This window comes from Platalea leucorodia, assembly GCF_965183815.1.
Source record: "Platalea leucorodia genome assembly, chromosome: 18".
NCBI classification, from domain to species: domain Eukaryota; kingdom Metazoa; phylum Chordata; class Aves; order Pelecaniformes; family Threskiornithidae; genus Platalea; species Platalea leucorodia.
Genome location: NC_138840.1, coordinates 8,707,337 through 8,730,722, shown reverse-complemented (window position 1 = coordinate 8,730,722; position 23,386 = coordinate 8,707,337). Strand labels below are relative to the sequence as shown.

Genomic DNA, 23,386 nt, shown 5'->3' with positions numbered 1-23,386 from the left:
GAACCACGATGTTTCCTGCTGTTCCTGATACACAGAGAACAAAACTGCTGTCTCCATGACTTTGCTTTAGGAAGACATGTGAGGCTGTAACATACAGCAGCAACTTACTGAGCTTTGCCCCAGGAGAGCTCTGGAGTTTAAAGGTGCCGCCTGCTGAAAACACCAACACCTCGAGAGTTTCATAGCTGCAAACGCCAAGACCAACAGCCAACGTGCTCATCGATAAGGCAGCGCAGGGGCCAAGAGCCGTCCGTGTGTTGGCACAGCCCTGGCAACCGCTCCTGATATTTTTGGGTTGATGACAAATAACTGATAAGTGGCAATTGAGGTATAAAGAAATTGCAGCACTGGCATTCAAAAAAACCACAGGATTTATCAGAAGGATCCACGTCCTTCCATTTGCCCACACTGTGTATGGGCCAGATCCCTGTCCCATTTCTGCACTTTACTTCCTCCGTCTGTAAAGTGGAGTAATTCCCTGACTCGTGAAAAATGTTCTTAACCTGGGAACATAAATTAAGAGAAAATCCTCGGTCTCTTGTAAACATGAGACTATCATATCACATACTACGGACTGATTACTGTTTTTCATTATTGCTAGGTTATTATCAGATATCTCATGCAGTAAAACCTTATTTGATTTCTATTAATATTTCACAGCCACACAGGTAAATTCCAAAGGTTGTTTTTTAATGAGGTGCCTCACAAGATAAGGCTCGCACTGTTTTACTGCGTTCCTTTTGCACGTAGCCTGTGACAGAGATCAGTTATGTTACACTGGAGGGCGTAGCACTGCAATCTTTACCACCTTTTGCTTTCATCAAAAGCCCTCTGGCCTCTGCTCCTCTCCGGGTTTGACGTGCAGCGCTGTGTTTGGGCCGTACCAGGAAGCGGGGCTGCGCCAGCGTGCGCAGTTCATTGACTGCATGCTCCTCCGGAATTCATGCAACTTAATACAAGAAAACACCATGATGAAAAGGTAGCAAGAACAGAGATATATTACAAGCGGAAAAGTTGTGCTTTGGCATGTCTACCTGGAGAGTCAGAGTCCTGACGGCACTGTGCTTCCTACAGCCGATTAGAGGTACAGTACAGCTGTCTTTGTTACTTTTCATTTCACTATGCTACGTGGCTTTGCTTGTAGGAGGAAAGACACATACAGGCAAATTTTAAGCTGTTTAAGTGGGAATTATTCACATAAAGTGAAATATTCCACTGTACAGAAATGGCAATTTAAAATCTGTCTATAGAATGTGTCTTGTTGAAGGCTAGCGATGTACGTATTTACCTACCAGAAACAGTAAGTACCAGGAAAGTCCAAGAGGCAAGCCTGTGTGCTGCATCTCACCGCAGTCGTGGCAGGATCTGCCTTTAAAGACCTGGGACTGAATGCGCGGTGTGAGCCAGCGGTGTCTGCCTCGTCCAGGGGCTCGGAGGTGGGAGCGCAAGGCAGTCGGGTTGGAGTTTGTGGGGTTGTAAACCAGGTCACAGTGAAATCCAGTGAGACCATGGGGGAAGTCACTCAAACTTATAGAGTAGGATGGTTCACACAAATGTAGGTCCTAACTCTAAAAGCTGTTGAGATAAAGATGTTTTATAAGAGATGAGGAAAACACAGAAATACCTGCTTTCATAGCCAATTTCCAGTCTTAAATGAACTGAGCTGCTCTGCCCCAAATTCTGAAACCACCTTGGTCAAAACCAGGTGATATTTCCTATCCCCATATATATTTTAAATCATTCATGTAATTTTCCCTTTCAATCAGGTCATGTTCGACTTCCCCCTCCTCAAAATGTTATGCTACTGTCAAAGGATTTTGACATGATTTTGACATGGACTCCAGGAGAAGGCTCTCCACCAGATGTGACGTACACTGTGAGATATGAAAGGTAAGCGCCTACAAAGGATGCCTGATTGAAAGTATGGCACCAGGCGAACATCTGTGCATGTACGGCAACCAATGTCATTGCGACCAGCAGCCTGGCTGCATCCTTTCACCTTTCATTTTTCACCTTTCACCAAACCCAATCCTTATCCGTCTGGAAAGTGCTCCAAACTCTGAGCAAGATTTGGTACCCATCCTCCAAAACACTTCCTTCTCTTGCTCTATAAATTGTAACAAAACAGCATGTTTAATATTATGGTATGCTTGTTTTTTCTTTTAGCCAGGAACGCATGAACAAATGGATAAAGGTTCCTCATTGCAAAAATATTCGCAGTACCTCTTGCAATCTGACTTGTGTGCTTCCAAACTTCTTTGTTAAAGTCCGAGCTCGAGTAAAAGCTGTTTCTGGACAATTCCAGTCGCGATGGGTAGAATCCCAATTCAAGGAATACCATTTGGACGGTGAGTGTCTGTTAGGTTACAGCCTGGATGAAAGGACATCCCAACAACAGTTTTGGCATGAGCAAATGAGTAGACCACACACCATAGAAAGAGAAACAGTAACAAGCAGCTTTATGAATGACAGAGATTTGAGTGAGCACAGACAACAATGAGCCATGATCGTTTGAAAACAAATTTTGTAGCAAGTGTTAGAATTTGTTTATCAGTGCTTCAGGTGAACAAACTGGCTTCAAGCTTTCCACATGCCAGCGGGGGTATGTTAGATAAAAAAGAGGTGTTCCTTTGCCTTCCTCCTTCCGTCATGTCTATCACAAGACAGCAGTTACAAGTGTAGACCAGTCACAGGAAAGCATTACTCTGTGAAGGCAGGACACAAGCAAGCACTATTCTTATGTCTGATCACTTAATTACAGTGGAACTGGCTCCCCCAGTGCTACACATGAATGTCAAGGAGAACTTAATCCACGTGAATGCCTCCTTCCCTTTGGCCACCTGTGTGGAGAGTTTCTCTTGGAAGTATGACTTGAACCTTTGGGAAGCTGGATCTGAAGACAAGGTCAGTAAAGGCGGCACTTCTTAGATGAAACGGAGGAATGATGCCCAGCTTGAATTGAAATAGCTTCAAATTTCTGGGCAGGGAGGGACTGGATCCAGAGCCTGCAGAAAATGAAATGGCCAAGCGAGAGTTAAACCAAAGCGAGAGGAAAAAAGTAGATGTGTGTGTGTGTGTGCATCCATATATTAGTGGTAGTTCCCTATTTTTATCAGGAAGATGTGATGGGGAGGCTACACTATAGTCAGTATAATCGGGCAATATCTGAGGTTTAAAACAACTAGTTCAGGTACCGCTAACAGCGTGCCATGGCAGCACAGAGCACGGCACTGGCTGGAAATCCCACCCGAGAATCCATAAGCCCTAGGAAGATGCTTGCTACAAACAGCAAGCAAGTCCTGAAGTGCCTCTCCATGCGCCTTCCAACCACTGGAGCCACACAACATGATGAAGGGAGAATCATGGGCTAAAAAGGTAGAGAAACACCACTCAAATAATGAAAGAATCACCTTTCCAACCCTCTGTTCTTTTTGTTTCTAAACAGAAGCAATACGAAGGTATCTTTAGGAAGAATACAGTGACTATCGACACCACTGCACTTAGAGGCAACTACTGTTTAAGTGCCAGATCTTCCTTCCAAAGCATCGACTTCAAGCACAGCGAATTCTCCCAACCAGTGTGTGTGCTGTTAAACCACAAAGGTATGGCCCTGCTGAGAAAAGGATGTGGTGAGACATCAAATGGGATTAGGGCAAGCCGAAGATTTCCACCAAAATTAGCTTCTCAACCAAAAAAATGGGCTTCTTGTTAAAAGGACTGGATGGATTTTCCAGTGAAAGGTTCCTGCTTTCTGTACAAACATTTTACTTAAAAAAATCCAACCCTGAAATCTTTTCTGAAAATCCTGGCATATTGTACTGGAGTTATGCTCACAATGAAATTTTGGGAATATTCAAATTTATCCTGAAAAATATGTGAACAAAGCCTCATTTTTTACCTGCTCCAAGTAAAGCACTGGCTGGTATCAACATGCATGTGTGGCTGCGACTCTGACTTAGAGTCTGATCTTAGGCAAGTCTGTTATCCTGTCTCTGCACTGGTAAAATAAGGATCTTGAGCCTAACGTTTTCTGAGATTTCTGAAAGAAAAGCTGAGTATAAGAGCTCATTATTGGTGTAAAATATACCACCAGCAGGAGATTATTTTTGTCTTTTTCTTTTTCAGCAGTGAAATGGAAGTTCCCATTTCCTGCCATGATCCCCGTGTTTGTCTGCTCCATCCTTCTGACAAGTGCCTTCATCATCTGCCTGCTGAAACAAGATGCTAAACAAAAGAAGATGCCCCACGCTTTGGTATGGCCCAAACGCTGGGGTCCCCTCCTGATTCAAAGTCTTGCTGATCTTCAGAGGGTATCTGGGGAGGAGTGGGGGAGTTGCATGGGCTCTGCGCTTCTCAGTTTTGCATTCATAAGTCCCATTATAAGCTTTGATTCTGGCATGTCCTATAGCCAAACTTTTCTTTAAAAAGCATCACTGATCTGTGTGTCCTGTTTCTTTTCCCTGGTAGGATTTATCTCATTTAAAAGCTGCTGGATCAGCCTTTCACTGTGAGCCCAGTGAAAAGGAATTCTTCAGGGACTATCTTATCTGCACAGAGAAGCCACTGTCACAAAGGAAGACAAACAAAACTTTAGCAAGAAACAACCTACCATGGATGGCTTCTTTCCTATCATCATCATCAGAAGAAGAGGAGGAGGAGGAAGAGGAAGAAGACAGCAGTACTTTCATCCCATACACTGAAAAGCCTCAGTTTCCAAAGAGACATCTCAACTGTCAACCATCCACAACAGCTCAGAGGGAAACAAGCTTGGACTCTGGATCTGAAGGTCTCTCTGTGGAGAGTGAATCTGTGCTTGACCTAAGTACCCTGGGTTTCTCGTTCCTTCCAATGAGGAGGCATGAGGTGGACACCTCAGGATCCCAGGGAAGTGAGAAGGCATCCCTTTCTCGCAGTTCCTCTTTGGGAAGAATATCCCTCACTGATGTGAGATTCCCAGGTGCCAGGGAACACGGACAGCATGATACAGACAGGGATGAGTGCCTGGAAATGACCCCTCTTCAAACACTGACGAAGGGGATTTGTGCCAAACTTCCAGGCGATGAGCACTACCTGCATAGGAAAGCTCCTCATTTCACCAAGTATTACCAGAAACCAGGAGCTGATCCGCATGGCCAGGACCCCAGCGCCGAGCTGCTCGTCTCCTTTCAGACGTTACAGGTGGCAGAAGATGAAGGTATTGCAAGTGACTGTGACAGCGATAATTTTACAGAAGGGACACCTCCCTCATCCATGGTGCTAAGCGACACATTTGAAACTTCAAATATGGAGGAAAAACATGATCAAAAGTTTAAATTCAAAGGCTACGAGCACAGACATTACATGGGAAGGAGCTAGAGTACCCTAGCAGTTCTGTGGCATGCCTGGAAAATGCTAGAGAGCTCCAGCTATCCAGGCAAGGATACCTAAACAAGAACAAGGAAAAATAACTGATAGTGGTGCTTTTTGCATTTATTCACCCAGAGTTTTTTCTACTGATGTCTGGCCTGTCAAGGCATATGGCTTTAGGGACACAAAAGGTGTTACTGCTAGTTAACTAATGCACGGTCACCGTCCCTCTGCACAAGTCCAGCTGCGGTAAGGTGCTACGGCTCTGGCGCGAGGCACGCTCTTCGAACCCAGCCGGGGTGAGGCATGCGGTGGTACCTCACGTAGGTGTCACGCAGCAAACGCGCAGTGCCTTGTGTTCACTTGAGACTTGAGAGCAAGGTAACTTTTACATGTGAGTTATGAAAGGCAAAAACACCGCTGAGAGAGCAAAACCACAACCCGGACCTGTGTGAAACCATCAGCTGGGTTCTGAAAGCACAGAGCTTTGTGCCTGCATGTTGATTTTGAGACAGGATGAACTGCTAACGTTACATTTGCTTCTCTCTAACTGCAAGGCTGCACCCCTGATTGACTGGAAGGACCTTCCAGAGACATTTAACAACCTTTGCTTTTTGTGGCATGAAAAGATCTCCACCTCAATCTGCAGAGATCACCTTCTGTGTTTCAACAGAGTGAACTGAAGTCGAAGTGATAAATGTGTAGCATTTGTTTGTTTGTTTGTTTTTGTTTTTATACAAATATACTTATTGACGCTGAAATTCCCCCTGCTGTGCAGAACGTCTGAGAGCTGCTTTATGCAGAGGCAATAATATTTTGATATATAACTCCATGTGTGTGTGTTTTTATGTTTCCTAGAACTACGAAGGGTGACTGCAGCTCATCCTGAAAAACAGGACATTTTAAAACAGGACTCAATCATGGGCTTCCCATTCCTAATGCTTTGGTTTGAGGGGAATCCTGTGAGACTTCCCAGCCAGGTCTCCCTCCGGGTCACTGAAAGACCAGGACTGTGACCATCTCTCTGAGCAAAGAATCGATTCAGAAGTCCGCCAGCAAAAAGCACAGGGGAGACAAGGCCTCTCTTCACTGGTCAATACTGACCTTTTCGGTGTATTTTTAATTTGCAGTCTTCACACCTCACAGAAACATACTCTCCCATTTTATTCCAGTAAAAGGACACACAGAAAAGCAAAGCATTAAAAGAAAGAGGGGACACACAATAGCCATTCTTTGCATTCAGATGAGGGAAAGGCGTTTATGGAGGGTATTGAAGTTGACATCTTCAGAGAATCAGGAGAACAACATCAGAAAGAGGCAGGGGTGATAGGAGGGGTCGGGAACTGCTTTGAAAGAGGACAGCAAGATGTACTAATTAAGGTCCCGAATTAAAGTAAAAAGGGGAGGTGAGAGAACAGATTCATTGACTAGATTTTCCTTTTTTTTCTTACCTGTCCTGCACAAAGTGTCCTTAGGTACATCCTGCATTGTACTCCCTCCTCTTCATTTAGAAATATATAGATCATCCAAATACAATCACCACCCATTTTCTTGTGCAATCAAGGAAAATCCCCCAGGCTTTGAGTTACAGGAAGCTCTGAAGTTGTGCAACCTCTACCAAATTATTTTGACATGTCACAGCTCTGCAGACAGGGCCTGGGATCGCTTCTTTGTCTTGTCCAGCTTTTCTCAGGATGGAAGCTGGGGGAAAGGCTGCAGGCCAGGTGAGCTGTTCTGGTGGAGGCAGCATCCCGCTCCTCCATGTTTTCTTTCACCAGGGCTTGAGACCTGCTTTCCACTGCAAAAGGGTCAGGGACAGCCAGAGCACAGCGCTCCCTCTTCCAGAGCAATCCCTCCTTATCTGACACTTTAATTAACAGTTGTAGCTGTGTCATGAGAAAAGCAGCTCCCCCCTCTCATTGGAGGAGCTATGGCCCAGTCAACCAAAAAACCTGGGCATGGGCTCATCTACTGGATAAGTGCAAGAGCTGCAATCAAATCTCCTACATCCTGGATCAGCAGTCACTGGGCTTCGTGCATTCCTCTGCAGCCCAAGCCCTGCAGCAGCTCGAGGAGATAGATCACCACCTTGGTCTTTTGGCCTAGATCTACTATCTTCACAAATCTCTGGCACGCAAGATTTTTCTCCTCTTTCCCCAGCTGTGCCAAGTTATAAGCAGAGTTCCATGGAAAATCTGTGTTACCAACCTCTCAGTCTGTTTTTGTCCTTAGGAACTAACTTCTCACATAGGTTCAGGCTCTACAGTTTGGAAGTTGAAAGCCAAGTGTTTCATTTTAAACTTGGAACCAGACTTTTGGAAATCTTCAGGTACCTAAAGATTCAGAGAGGTGCTTCCTGGGCTATTCAAAAGGTAACATCTCTCTAGAAATAAGGGCAGAAATAAAGTTTTAAGTTATATTCTCAAAACTAAAGTCTCAGGTGCACTACGGTTTCCCTCACCTCTGCCCCATCGTGGGTCCTCACACAGCAGAAGCATGAGGCAGTGACGTGAGGGGGGGGAAATATGGAAATACTTTAGCAAGCCATTCAGGAAACACCCTAACAAAGAGTTGTACTTAGTTAGATGTAGGCCATCCTGGTGGATAGGTGTGCCTTGTTTAATAAACCTGTGAGGCTTCTGCGTTTGTCCAAGTGAGATGAGAGAGACAAAATGACAGCGATGCATCAGTGGCATGGTTTGAAGCATACAGCCCTGTTAACTTTGAAGCAGGTCAGGAAATAGAAACAAATTCAGGAAGAGGAAATCCATGAGATGAAGAGGTAAGCAGAAGGTGTAGTGATTTCTATCACATATTTGGCCACAAGGATAGAGCAGTGAAAGTAGTGTGCTTTTAGCTTCAGAAGCACGCATGGTTTGTATTTTGATTAAATTGGCTGCAGGTGCGATGTTGCTTATGGGAGTCACTTGTAGTAATAAGAAAAAATTCTAGCATTTCGGCACTTTAAATAAGCTTTAGACAATATAAGAGCACTGCTCGTAAGGAATTTGTCTAATGCACAGTTGTCCTATGTGGTTTAGGACAGATATTTCCGTTAAAGCTTTTCTAGGCCTGAAGCAATCACAATTTGAATGGTTCCCAGTGCTCAGAAGGACGGTCCAGTTGGTTTTGCTTTGGTGGAACCTCAGCTTTATGCAATGGTCCAGTCAGTCCCAGGCAAAACTGAGGACTGAGGACAGGACTTCCCCGTTTTGTGAACGGTTATGACCATGGGATAAAGTAAGCCAGAGAAATAAGCCAGGGAGGTTATCCAGTCTGTGCCAAGAGAATAGCTACCCCATAAAAATTCAGAAGCAGTGGCTAAGGGAGTTCCCTAAGCCTCAAATGCAGGTTGTATGTGTGAAGTTTTCTCCGCTTAGGACATCTCGGGTAAAATAAGCAGCATGCAGCTGTACCAGCTCTTCACATGTTAAACACATCTGGTGGTTCTAAATCCACATCTCCTGGGGACAGGCATTTAGTTTTCACTTTTGACCAAAGAAGGAAATGTCTCTCCCTCTTCTGAGAAAAGCCAGAAAATGTAACTTAACAACACCCTAAAAAACTAAGAACGCTATGGAAAAGGAACGCTCTTTCTTGTTTAGATTTCATACAAACTCCTAGTTCTTACCAGATGGCATTCTTGATACTCAGAACAGTCTTACATCGTAAGCAGCCACAAAAATAAACTGTAGGTCTACAGCAGCCTCTGAGGAAAGCCATGGGACAGCACGTGCTCCTCCTACGGAAAGGCTACCTCCTTTCTACGTCAAATGAGAGAACCTCTGCAGCCGCCTGGCAGCGCAGAGTCATGGCATTCTTGAGGAGCTCGTGCTCTGCCCAGTAGGCAGCAGGGCTACATGCTAGTCATTTGGCTCCCATCCACGCCCAGTATGAACAACGGAAGAGCTCAAAAACTAGTCATCTGGCTGACTTTCATTTTAAGAAAGCATTCGAAGGTATTTCTTAAGGAAATAGGTGTCTCGCTTGCAGCAGTTATAAGGCCAACTAGGTGCACAGCACTAAGTTTTAATTTCTAGAGTTTTAACAAATCAAAGTTACCTGACCAGAAAAGCAAGGCCCAAAACTGAGAAACCTCAGTGAGGGCTTTCAGGCAGGAAGCTCTTTATCAGCAAAATGGTATTTGGCTCTCTTTCAAAAGCTGGGGATTTTCTAAGCCTCTGGCTTGTGCACCTTTGTACAGTTAGGTGTGCATACTCGGGAGGGGAGAGGTGCTCCCGTTGTCACTCTTACATTCTCTCTTACACATGCGCACACATCCTTAGCTGGTGATCTCAGATCTGAACGCAGGCGGGATAGTAGCTCTGCAGCCTGTTACTGGGCAACAAATCCAGCCTGGCCTCACAAACAAGAATTTAGCTCCTGTAAAAGGTGATTCACCTGCACACAGGATCAACTGCCTGCTCTCCCAGCCCAGCCTGCATAGTTATTCATGAAGCAATTTCTGATCGTCTTGGCTGTATTTTCAGTGGTCGGTAAGTCCTGACTTTTCCTTTCCTATCACTGATAGTAGTTGTTTCTGCTTGATCCTGTAGTACGGGAGGTGGTTCAATCATGTTTACTGAAAAAAGACCTAACGAATGAGCTGTTGTCTGAGGTTGTTCAGAAGCTCTCTCCTGTGTTGCTCTCTCCCTTTAGTATTTTCAAAGTAGTGTTGGTGTGCTCAGTGCTTTAAGGATTTGTAGGGAGAGGAAAAGATTCCTTCACTTCAAAGCGTTTGCCTCTGATGTGTTACAACCCAAATCCTACAGGAGTAAAGGATATTCCTTGACTTCAGGGGGCTTTGGATCAGTCCCCTTGTGTCTCAAGCGGAGACGCAAATGAGTACAAAAACAGCCCCGATTTTAAAAGAGGTACAAACAAATTATGTATCCCTAAAAGCCATTGAATCCTACTCCAGGTGTGGCAAACTCACTCCTGAGCGAATCAAGGATAAAGTTACTATGTTTTCAAATGCCAGCTTTTCAGCAAGCAACCTTATCACTCATCTGCTCCTGTGTCTGTGATCTTACACTGTAAGGAAGGCGCCTTCAGAAACTTCTAAAACAGAGGGACATTCACACTGTGAAATATCCTGTTTCTTCCCTGCCCACACTTGACTGTGCTTGTGTTACGCTGCTTTGCATAACTGGGTTTTAGTATGGATAAATGTGGGAAGATGGAGATTTCCTACTTCTGATTCGATCAGAGTATTGGTGACTCAGTTTTCATGGTGCCCAGACAGGGAAACCCACCCACTTTATACTGACCGCTGCTTTTCTGCCGCCTTAGGAGACTGTGCTGAGCCTTGCATGAGCAGAGGCAAGCGTTGCACTGCAGATGAGGTCAGGACAAAATCTGGACTAGACTGCAGTCCATTTCTGCGTTGCTTCCCTGCCAAAATGCCATACACGACAAGACTGAGAACTGGATCTATGTCTTTATCCCTAATTCTCCTCCTGGACAGCATGCTAGTTTAAACTGCTGGCACTCAGTTCTCCTCCATGGAGGCAGCTGGAGAGAAAGTTTGGAGCGAGGATCCAGGAACTGGTGTAGTTTAGTCTCTGCTCTACCACAACTGCTCAAAGTGATCTTGTCCAAGGCACCCCCATTCTGGTCCTCAGTTTTCCCATCTGTAAAACTTTTACTTGTTTATCACACCATTTTTTCGGGGGGGGCTCATTGATTTTGAGTGTCCATTTACAGGCACCATAATGGGACTGTTCATTTTCAGCAAGTGCAGGCTGAAGCCCACGCAAGTTCAAGGTGTTTATCAGTACTGCAAACCAAGAGTTGAGTAATGTATACATTATCTGTCTTTGAGGATGTGTCTATAATTCAAATTTACAGAGCTTATCAATTCTGAAAGTTACTCTCCAAGTTAGAAGGTCTTGTGAATCAGCCTTGAGAAAATTTTGCACTGTGTATTCTCATGACAGCAGAGAGCCAAGCCTCTAGGAACTCTTCTGCTGATAGCCAGTTTGCTGCAGGTGGATCACGGTGGCGTTCTGCAGAGGCAGCTCAGCCCAGGGGCACGTTTGTCGCTTCTGCTAACTAAAGCCAGGACCCATCCTCCGCGGGGAAGAGGCACGGGGCTCAGAAAGCAGGGAGCTGAGCGAGTTGTTTGCCTTCACCCTGGCACACCCAGATCAGAGTCCAGGCATCGGGTCTTTGCGTCTGGCTCCGTACAGGCAGTCACTATCCAATAAAACATGGAGCACGAGAGTTTAATGAGTGTCACATCTTCAATGATGTGATACAGAGCTCAGCATATTACTTCCCTGAGTATGGGCAGAAAGCAGAGACATTCATAGACATGAATCGCGCCTTGAAAACAGGTTGTTGTCCTTAGTTTTCCAGCCATTTAACTGCTTTAAAAGAAACCTGATAAGGAACTCAAAGATCCTCTTTCTGATTCTGATTTTTTGAAGTCTTTCTGTAAAAATTCCTGACTTACATTTCTTTGGGATGAGTCAACAATCTGCAAGGTGTATACAGTGATGTGTGCACGGTTTGAATTCCTGTTCTGTTCAAGCTTCTGCTTTGCAGCCCGTCTCTAGCAAACTGGAACTGGCATGCCTGGTATTGCTGTTCACTAAAAGGCTGAGCAGCATTGGACCCGTATTCATCTGAGGGCTGAGATGCCTGAATATGCATTTTAATACTAGTTTCTTTGCTCCCCTAGGCATTGTGACTACAGAGAGGCCATCATGTCTGAAACGTGCAGTATTTTCTTCTACAAACTTTGAGAACATCCTGACGTGGGAAACTGAGGCAGATATTCCTCCTGGCACTGTATTTGATGTCCAATATAAACAGTATGTGAAGTTTGCTTCTTTTTGGAGTTCTGTTCTTAGGGCCACTGTTCTCAGAGACAGAAGGGCCAATAAAGAAAAGTAGATTTTGCTGTTTCTGCTGCTTGTTTTACTGTTACGGAGTTGGTTCTGCTTAGACGAGAACTCAATGAAGGACAGGATTATTTAAACTGGTAGACGGTGCTCAGTTAAGCAAATACTTTTACATCTTGGGTTGCCAGCTTTACTCCATAACTGAGCTACGCTTTGCCTTCAGCAGCTTCCTTCTCGCTATTCTGTAGTTTCCTCACCTGTAAACACAGGTAATAGCAATTATCTTCCTCTGATGCAGTCACTAGAGCTAAGAGAAACCAAACCAATGCTACACAATAGGTTGGCTGCCTTTGGGTAAGTCTGCAAAGTGTGCAGCGAACTTGCACGCAATCATCCAGTGTCAGAGCCGGGCAGAGAGCCCCGGAGCGGCTGACTGGCAGGACACTCCTGTGTGTGCCTTGAAATAAGCTGCACTTCCTCAAGGCGACATCCACGCAGAAGCCATCAACGGGAACGGATTACGGGCTGCAGTCCAAGGGAAGTCTCTCTGCCATTACATTCCCTGCCACTTGCTAATCGCAATAATGAATTAAAAAGCTACTGAGAGCTGGTAAAACAGCCTGTTTGGATCATTCTGGAGAAGGGTTGTATTGCATCTGTTCTAAAACCTTTTTTTGTCCTAAGGTATGGAGAAAAATCTTGGCTTAACAAGCGTGAGTGTCAGAGTATCACGCAGCCTTTCTGCAATCTCACTCGTGAAACAGAAAACTTCATGGAGCATTACTACGCCAGGGTGAGGGCCGCTGGCCAGAACTACTGCTCCTCCAACTGGGTGTGCTCAGAAAGATTTGAACCCAGAAAAGAGAGTACGTACCGCTCCTGAAATCTATTAAATCCTGGCTGCTAGGGATTCATTCCAAGTCTCACTGATGTTTAGGAGAGCATTTCCTCTAATTTCAGTATTGCAAGACTCTGTGCTTGATAGGAAGGGAGTGAAGGCCTGAAGAAGGCTTGTTATTGGGCAAGGAGGGAAATGAGCAGATGGGCAGGGCCATCCCTGAGGTCCGACACCAAAGTGGGATCAGAGGAGAAAAGGAAAAGCCAGACGGCCTTGAAAGAAGAACCACTATTAAGGCTGACAGGAGGCAGAAGGAAATTAGGAAGAGACATGATGGGCAACCTGAGGACAGCCAGTAATACAGTCATAGAAGCTATGAAATGCGAACTCCTGAAAATCAGGATGAGCAAGCAGACCAATGGATATTTAATGTTCCCAACCCCTAAGTGAGCTCTAGCGCTGACATACAACGCAGCCTTTGGCAATTCTCTTATTGGCTCTGTGACTAAAATGTTCCCACTGCATATTTGTCAATAATTCAAGGTGGCATTAGCAGTCAATGATTATGAAAAGCCTTCAGATCTGTGCATGGAATAAGCTATGAAAGAGCCGTAAGTTGTTCTAATCATTAAACATCCACTTTTCGTTGCAGCATAAGCATTAGCACCCACGGTGAGGTTATCCTATCCCCCAGAGCCATTCTTTTCAGTTTGATGTTTTCAAGCTACATGGCCTTGGAGGACTACTGAATGCTGCTTTTAAATATGTTGTTATAGATTGGGTTAAACTTCTGTTTAAATGTTGGGTATCGCGTATGCCTTCCACTGAAGATAAGCGTGGCTACAAAAGAACTGGAGTACTCTGTGGACAAAAGCTGGTGTAGGACGGGCATAGGAATTGAGGCAGCCGTTAAGCGAGGGCCCTGTGGTGGGATTTCACACCCATCACACAGGCGTGAAGGAGGACGTCCCGGTGCAGGACAGCGAGGCAGTGTGGCAGCAGTGAGAATTTCTAGGGACAAACACTGGTAAAGGTGGCAGAACCCTGAGGGATGACAGCATCTCCAGGTGCCTGATTTTTCCTATGCTCAGTGAAATACAGCTCAAATGCTTTTTTGTATATAAACAGAAGTAATAATTTACAGTGAGTCTGGGGGGGGTGTATGAGATGTGTATAACATGATCTGATAATGCATCAGCTTTAATCCTAACAGCTGACACTTCTTGTTCTGTCTTTTCTAGCTGTTATTGGAGCACCAGAAGTGGAGTATGTTCCTTATGTACGGTCCATAAAGTTTCTTATACGGCCCCCCTATACTCCACTGAGAGGTGAGGATGACCGCCAGCTAACCGTAGAGGACATTTATAGCAAATTTGGTGCTGTTGATTATGACTTAACAATATTCAACCCAAGGACACACCAAAAGGTAAAGCACAACCTCAGACCACTAGCCCACCAACTTTTGTGAATCACATTTTGCATAAGATGGAGAAGGAACTCAGAGCTTATACGTGATGGATGAGATTTCTGATCTACAAGGGAAAGTTCCCGAGTCTTTGACTCTCAGTAAACAAGAGGAACTTTAAGCATTCCTCTAAAATTCTAGAAAAGAAACTGGAATTTCCCAGGGTACTGTATAAGTAGCAAAAAGTAAAACTGCTGGTGACTGAAAAAGAGAATGACTTAATTAGTTCAAGTCTTAAGGAACTGAAAGGCAAAAATTAAATGCAGTAACAGTAGAAAGCAAATTATGTATTTAGAATTCCATATATACAGAATTATTATAGTCCTACAACACCTTATTAGTAAAAAAAATGTTATGCTGAATTTTGCAGTCTGATTTGAAGAAAGTGTATGCATTTAATCTTTCTAAAATACAGAACTTGCCTTTATTTTAAATAGTGGATGAAGAATGAGCACAACAAAGAATTTGAAGTTTCCAACTTGGACCCAGACACTGAATATAATGGAACAGTATACATACATTTCCTCCAGGGAAGCAGCAAAGCTCAAGTATTTTGGGTTAAAACGCTACCAGGTGAGGCTGTTAACTCTGCTCATTTAAAAGTCCAGCTGGAATACTGGATACACAAGAGAGACTGGTTTTCAGCTGGTATAAAATAACATAGTCTTGTTAAAGATATTGAAGCAACACTGACTTTCCTAATTTAAAAATCTAGTCCCATGAGACTAGACTTACAACAGAATTTAGCTAATCCCATGCAGTTTTTCTAATCCAGCTCTCTGAAGCTACATTTTCCACTTGTTCTCTTCCCCACTAACCAGACAACACATGGCTTCTCTACTGTTTCGTGGCACTCGCATTCTGTGCTGGACTGGCGTTTGCTGCAATTAGCTATGTGATCTATAAATACGTCAAGCAACACGGTGCACAGCCTATGTCTTTGGTAAGTGTTCCTAAGCCATTGCAGCAAATCTTTAAAGTGCTCGGGACTATGTGCATGCACCTAAATAGCATTGCTAATTGAGGAGGATGAAGGAGCAGACAAGAGCGTTCTCTAGGCAATCATTGCAGACTGCTGGCAGTTCAAATCTGGTCATCCACAGGTGGAGAAAATTTGTTACAGGGGGTTGTAAAGTAAGACAGCAAAGATGCCTGCAGATCTGAAGAATCTTGGTTATTCTATTAAAGGAACTAAACTGTGCATATTGCCCCTAAAGGAGAGCAGGGCTCTATACTAAGAGGTTAGAATGGCTCTCAAAATCACAGAGCCTCAGATGTTCCCTTAAAATTTTCAAAAGTTTTTTAAGATTTTGGTTTCCAATTTTTAAGTGACCCACTGGCAATTTGATTTACATATTTTAGGATTGCACAGTTGCCCTGATGCATAATGACAGATATCTGTATTCCTTTGAAGGGTCATTCCCCAGGAAAAAAAAGTTCTTTTGTCAACAGAGCAGATCCCTGGTGGTCGTTACTGGCTTTTACTGATATTTCTCCAAAGAAAATTTTAAAGAATCTAAAGCATACCTTCAAAGTCACAGCTTCTTGTTATTAATTCGTGTTTGTCTATCTACTTCAACAGGACTTCAGAGGCATTTCATCGTTCCAGCCTCTTACAGTGACAGTGGAACATATTATAAAGCCCATTAATGTAACCAAACCTTCACTTCTCATCGCTGAAGCGCAGTTACCACAGATCAGCCAACACTTGGACAGAGCACTGGAGCCACCATGGTCTTTCCGCCCACCCGAAACTGCTTATCAGCAACAGATGGATGCACCGACGTTCTGGCTGCCCACTCAGCCACCCGGCTTGGCAAGCACAGCTCCTGCTGGTTACGCTCCTCAAATAGCTGAGCAAAGCGTTCCTCCTGCCGCGTCCAGCAAAATTCTGCCCCTAACCTATGCGGTGTGCGTCGAAGGCACAGACCATGTTGACAAGCAGAATTTGCAGCCAAACCAAACGCTAAAGGAGGCGTCTCCAGATAGTTTTGTTGGTGGAAAGTTCATAATCCAGATGCTGGGCAAGAGCTGCAGCCATTGGAATTACAAAGAACAGAGGCCAGACTTGGCGTTGTGGAACAGCAGTGACACAAGAGAGTCAGTTCTCTTACAGGGGAGCCCTGAGCAAACACAGCAACTGCTGTTGCAGACTGACGGGATGGAAAGCAAAGTGCGTGTATCCCAGCTGTCACTGTCTGTGCTGGAACAAGGAGGATGCTACAGACGACAGACAGCAGAACTGCCACTGCTCTGGTCTTCAGTGAAAGCTGACACAGACTATGCTCCAGAGAATGAATCGCTGTCACCTCTGTCAGCAACCCTGCTTTTCTCAGTCGGTACTGGTAACAGCTTCCCTGGAGAGAACAACACGGAGCACTGGATGTTGCCAGATTCATTCTCACATTCTGCAAATAAATTGCAGTTCCCAGAGACTCAAGAAACAGAAATGTTAACAGCAGCAAAGGAGCTAAGCTGCACAAAACTGAATAATGTTGTGTCCCAAGACACTATCTCAGACTGGGACAATGGCACTTCTCTCACTATGCTGTTCAAAGATTTGGACTTAAAAATACTGTGGGATCAGGATGAAAACACAGAATTTTATTAGGATGACTTAATGATAGTAAATCCCAGATTATATTTGCTTGCATGAAATAGTAGCCTACCCTGCAAACAGTACAATGCAAATAAACGTTTTTAATCTTGGATGTATTAACATGGCACAGAGCTGTCAGACTGTTTCCACTATCGCTCTGTCGTGGAGATAGGTGCCTTTACTGATACAATTACTTCTTGGTACGCTGCAATACTGTATCTTTGCACTTAAATAACAGGCCTTTATTTCTTGCATATTCTTCAAATTTATTAGGAATTGGACTACTTTAAAAGCTGAGTTAAGATTCAAGTTCAAATTGCAGATTCAGTTTACTGAAAATTTAGCAAAATTCACAACAGAAACTGTATTTGCTCTTTACCAATACCAAAGATCCAGGTCCAAGATATATCCACCCTTTGAAGAAATCCAGGTGCAGATGTATGCAAACCTAAAAGAATTAAATGTATCATGGTACGGTAAAAGAATTAAATATATATTGGTGTTCTACCCTTGGATATACGATTCGTGCAAAACAACAGGCTACCTCCGTGAAGTGGACTTTGCCTTTAGAGCAGTCATTGAAACTGTGGTAATAGCTCCTGATGCAGCAGGTCTGTGAACCTGCAGGTCCCCTGTCCCGCTGTGCTCTTTAACACTTGCAGAAAGATAAAGCCTTTTTCCTCTCTGCAACAGATTAATGCAGTCGTGGCCCACTTCTGACATATTTCTCAGCTGCTGCTCATTTCTTTCTCCGAGTCGCACATTCTCTTCTTCCCTTAAAATCCTCAGGGACAAAGCAGGTAGAATCGCATTCCACGTAGGCAGGAATGTGAGGATTTACACTAATCCCAGTTCAGCCCTCAATCTCAATTTACACTGATCTCAATTCACGCACTCAGTAATCCGCACAGGAGGCTGGGGAGGTCCTGAGCTGCTTCCTCCCACCCTTCGCTGGCGCGGTGGATGAGGAACGTGCTCCACTTGCAGGAGAGAGAGGAGCCTGCCGCTGCAGAGCCCTCTGCTCCTGTTGCCAGCACAGCCACCTCCAGGGCTGGAATGAACCAAACCCAGTGTAAACTGAGGGCCACATTCCTTTAGCGCTTCACCTTTACCAAAAGCAAGCTAAATGCTATTCATGCGGGGGACAGAGGAGGCAATTATTTTTCATTAAGAAGAAAGCATAGTTCAGCCTGTTGATTTCCACTGGTGTGGTGAAGTGTGTGCCCGATGACACCAGTTTTAGAGGAGAACTGAAACCATTTATAGGAAAAAGCAAGGCTTTGAGTGGTATGAGGATGTACTCACTTGAAGGGCACTGCCAGAGGAAGACTGACCAAAAGCAAAACTCAGCTGTTCTCACCGTGAACGCGCTTAGGTGTTTTCTCAGTCCAGGGAAGGTGAGGCTAAAGGCTAAATTCCACTTGCTTTGGTGTGATTTTGCAAATAAACTGTAGCCTTATGAAGTAAAGGGGTTTGATTCAACCCAGGATTAAAGTAATAGCCTTAGAAACTTTACAGGCAAAGGTTCAGCTCCTACCTCCAGCATCAATAACGAACAAAGCACGATGGCCATGTCATATGAGGCCAAAAGGTCGAAATGCCAGATGTGGTGAAGAGGTGTCAGGGCACAGGGTATGAAAGGTATGAATACGCGCGTGGTCTGGGCAGCAACCCGGAAGGACATTTCCAGTGTGCTAGCTTTACTTCATACCATTCAGTATCAAAGGTTTTGTGGAATGTCGTTTGAGACGTTTCACGTACTCGGTGTCCCAACTATACCCTCAAAACCAATGCACACAGAAACGCTGCAGTTTAGGAGTTGCAGCAGCCCAGCTGTGTTGTTTCCAAGGAGCGCGAGACCCCGCGGTAACATTCTGCCCCACTAACTCCCCCCCGGAGAGGCTGCGTTTCAAGCCAGTGATGCCAATTACCTTATTCAGAGTTGCCCGTGGGCTGCATATCTTGTGTCAACAACATTCCTAGTGATGCTACACGGGGAATCATCAAATGCCACAATGTCAACATTTTGGCTCGTGTTGTGAAACATAACCCTCAGCACAGGGTCAGTATGGGCAGCACAGTGCAGAAGGGAAGGCGGCCTTATGAGAGCATTTGAAGATGAGGCTAAAAAATACATTTCCTATTTAAAAGCCTTTTCAAATCCCTCTGCAGACCCCCTGCCACAGGGTCTGATCATGTCCAGCCCTTAATAAATGTATCATCTTGGTGCCCCAGGAGGAGAGATGGGAACTGAGGTGCAGAAAGCCTAGGACCAGATTTTTAGAAGGTGTGTAGGTGCCTAAAGATGCAAAGTGTCCCACAGCTGGGATGTTGATCTCTCCTTCAGGAACCTTAAATACCTCAAAAGCCATGTTGCCTCTGACTACACTCAAAGGCTCCGTATGGCAGGAATGATCTTAAAAGCTTACAGCCCAGCTATTGCCCCATCCTATCCTCATCTGTTCTGCCCCTAACAGCAGCAACTGCAACGAACAGAGGACGCAGTCAAGAGAGAAACCCTGTAAGCCATGTCTTACGGAGGTGATGGACAGCAATATTCTCAACTTCCTGCTCTGATCATGGCTGAGTCAATATTTATCTTTTAGGCCTTGATATACTAAGGAAGAGAAGATCGATTCTTGCCTCTTGAGTCACCTCTTAAATTTAACAGGAAGATTATTCCTTTTAAAACTATTTCTCTTCAGAAAAGCTTGGAAAAAGATGTTGACGCTACTGAGCTTTATTGTAGCTGTGCAAGGAAAGTGCTCATCCATCCCCCATCAACACGTGCTGACCTTTTTGCCTTCCGCTTCCTTGCTTTCCATCACCAAATTGATAGCCTTGTTTGTCTCAAAATGCATCACAGCAAACAGCTACAGTAGGATCTAATGATCTCATTCTCATTCTGTGTAAGGACATTTTCAGAAAACAGCAGGATTTCAACATTGTTTCTAAGGTCTTCCCGTGCAAGCTGTCTGTATCTAACAACAGACTGTTCCTCATTTATCTTGACTTTTCCAGATGACAGTTTTGGTAGCTCTAGATAATAAAAACTAGAAATGCCTTGTCACAAAGACCGTGCTTATTCCCAGGCAGATGTCACGACGATGACAGGTGAGCATTGCAGTTCCAGCTGTCACAGGGATGCCAGCATAGCAGGTGGCAGCTGTAACCCTATAGCCAAGCGTTGCTCTTTGTCTTCTCAGCTAAATCCGGGAGCTGTCACTTAGCCGCTCCCCACACCAGCAGCCCTGCTCGTAGCTCACCAGGGATCCTCGCGCAGGGATGAGCGTATTGCTGCAGGCTGAGCTCGCGTTCTCCCTCGTTGCTTGTTTTGGCATTGAAAGGTCGCCTGTTTGAAGACTCTAAAAAACCACCGATGATATTTTAACATGTTCTTGGAGGAAAATCTTACTCAAGAAACAAATTAAAAGCTCCAAATTCTGGAGACAGAATGAAGCAGAGTTGAAGGGCAGCTCTGAAAGTACTAGGGACGCTGATAAAATAGACTTTATATCTTAGCTCTGGCATCACGTTGGCCTAACACTATTGCTGTTAGTGACGGGGAGGCATGACGCAGCAGAACTACATGAAGGAACTTGCACAGCAGGTGGATCACAGTGCTAACCAGGGGTCTTACACTTGCTGGTTCAGAGGATTTAAAATGTCCGTGTATATCTTCTCTCTTCTCGGGCTGAGGTAATAAGAGCTGTGAGACATGATTGTAAGAGATTTTGTAGGAAAAAGGTGACAAAAGTAGTCAAAGGTTTGAAACAGCATCCATATGAGGAGAGCCTAAGTTAAGACTCTTCTCCTTAAAACATACAACAGAGGGTTGAGATGACAAAGATGAATGAAATTATTAATACTAAGAAGAACAGATGATAATTACTCATTACTTCTCGTAATACAAAATTCAGGAAAGCATTCAAGTGATCATGCAATGGTTCAAAACCAATGAAAGAAAAGCGTTCCTTCACTTTGACAGCTCAGCTTATACCAAAACGTATTCAGTCCTGCCTGCCCAGTAGTGCCTGTTTATTGCTTGCTTAGGAATCTCTGAAACCAGCCACTAAATAAACCTCACACACAGAAGTCCTTGTAGTTCTAGTGCTGATGCTGCTGGGTTTCGGCTTTGGTTTATTTGGATGGCGAAGCAAACAAAAGTTCTTAGAAGTGGATCCTACTGATACAGGCAGGGTGACTCAAACCGTGCCAAATTTGATAGTGGAATTCATTTCCACAAGGCCTCGTGGCGGCCAGCATCATAAAGTGTTCAAAAAGGGATCAGGCAATTTAACAGGGATGGGACTATTAGTGACAATAAAGCGTTGTGTCCCGCTCAGGAAAAGCTACGGGCCACTCTCAAGAGATAGGATACTGAGCTGGACAGACCGTCAGCTTCATCCAGTATGGCAATTTTATGTTCTTTATATCCTCTTTACAGACTTCTAGCGGCTGTGAGAAGCCCACTACTGATACGCTGACTCCTCATCTAATAAAATGTAGCTGGAAAACATCTGGCTCACAAACTGGTATTGCAGCCTCAGAGCTTCGCTACTTTCAAACCTTCACTTCTCCTTCTGACACCACAAAAAATATCACCTGCTTCTCACATTGCTGGGAAGGGTTTATCCTGAGCGCTGAAACTGCAAGCCTATCTCAAATAAATGGAAAAAGAGCAGTCTCTGTTCTTTTACCCCACCCCAGACTCTTCGATACCACCCTGGGCAGCTGGATATGTAAGCTCACCCGCTATTGCGGCTGCAAGCCTTCAGTTGCTTGCAATAAGGAAAGTGTAATAGTCGCAGCCAACCAAAACATAAGAGCCGCTGTTAGCTCCTGATCTAATTATACACTGACATAATTTGGCTGGAGCTGGCATTCACTAAAGAGATGTCAAAGTACATGATTTCACTCCATTATGCAGCAATGGCAGTGTTAACCCAAGGGAAATTCCTGGAGGAGATTAAAACATTCATAATTCATTTCAGATGCTTAGTGAGCTTCTATCCTAAACGAGCAGAGGATAATCAATACTCTGATGCCTGAATTTTGGAGGCAGCTGTCTTTCCTTATATCATTTGGCAAAGGCAATTAATTTGCCCGATCCGAAAAAGAGTTTGTGACTAGTTGCCGTTGCAGTAAACAGCTCCAACTGCGTAACCCCGGCATGGGTCTCCCCATTGTCATTGCGATGGCATGGTAGGATGCTATATTTAAGACTCCAGGATGGGCACTCAAACATGGGGAACATTCTTCTGGGGAGAGTCATTCTTAGTGTCATCAACAGGGAGCAGGGAACGCTCCTTTGTCCCTTCTCTTTCATGAGGACGGGCACTCTCACTGTAGTCTTCACAGGGTGAGTTTGGTTTATCTGTAAATAAACTACTGTTTATAGCAAGATTTTATAAGATCTTCATAGCAGCATCAGTTATTTTGTATGATCACTTTATTTGAATTGCACTTCAGAGATTGATTCGTGATTGTATCTGCTTTAAAGTGTCATTACTGTTTTTCCAGTGTTGTTCTTATGAAAATATTGTTTTACTTCATGTTTTCTCACAATAATCTATTCTGGTTTACTCGTCTGTTTAGAAAAAAATGTATACTTGGATTGATAAGTGTATGTTTTAGCAGATCGCACCTCTATATCTTTACAATAAACACCAGATTATAAAGCACCGAAAATTTTCCAGGGAAAAATAAAAACATTATCTAGCAAAAATTAACCTGGATCGGTAACTATGCATGAAAATGGAAACAAAGATCTGATGCCCAGTAGTCATTCTGCACCTGAAATAGTCCTGAAAAGAGCAGTACTCTACGAAATTACAAAGATATTTTTTCCATAGAAGCCTGTTTTGTTTTATTTTCTCTTATACTTGCCATCATTTCTTTGTTTCTTCCGAAGTTCATGTCTACTGAGGAAATATTATCGTGATAATTCTGTATTTTCATTTGCATTTTGGGATATTTTGCATTTACCACAAAAACTCTGCTTCTCCATACAACTGTGCTTTTCCATGGACTGTTTTTTAAGAAATCTGTTTACATTAACAGAAAATTGTACTACTAGTAAAAGCTCGGGGGTTTGTACTCTTAATCATTTTAGGATTAGAAAGCAGTAAAACTAAAATCCAGGTGCAAAATTTGCCAAGGGAACATTTCAGTAATGGAACATGAGCTAAGGAAAGATTTACAAGTATGCCTGAACAAGTATTATTCAGCAACAATTACATTTCCAAAGCTGTTTTTATAAAGTAACCTAAGCTCTGAGAACTTGAAAA

General features: G+C 44.0%; 2 protein-coding genes across 2 annotated transcripts; both read left to right on the top strand.

The window, feature by feature from the left end:
* Positions 1-1,007: 1,007 nt before the first annotated feature.
* IFNLR1 (interferon lambda receptor 1) lies at positions 1,008-5,355 on the top strand (the record flags this gene model as incomplete). Its single annotated transcript, XM_082329429.1, has 7 exons — positions 1,008-1,084; positions 1,767-1,890; positions 2,167-2,348; positions 2,762-2,904; positions 3,446-3,602; positions 4,126-4,253; positions 4,468-5,355. The coding sequence occupies exons 1-7, from the start codon at positions 1,027-1,029 to the stop codon at positions 5,353-5,355; spliced, it is 1,680 nt and encodes a 559-aa protein (XP_082185555.1). The 5' UTR covers positions 1,008-1,026.
* Positions 5,356-9,799: 4,444 nt separating this feature from the next.
* On the top strand, positions 9,800-17,108 carry IL22RA1 (interleukin 22 receptor subunit alpha 1; the record flags this gene model as incomplete). The annotated part of the gene is made up of 7 exons (XM_082329752.1): positions 9,800-9,842; positions 12,032-12,164; positions 12,879-13,060; positions 14,274-14,458; positions 14,935-15,070; positions 15,319-15,440; positions 16,080-17,108. 7 exons carry the CDS (start codon positions 9,800-9,802, stop codon positions 17,106-17,108), a joined length of 1,830 nt encoding a protein of 609 aa, XP_082185878.1.
* Between the last annotated feature and the right edge of the window lie 6,278 nt (positions 17,109-23,386).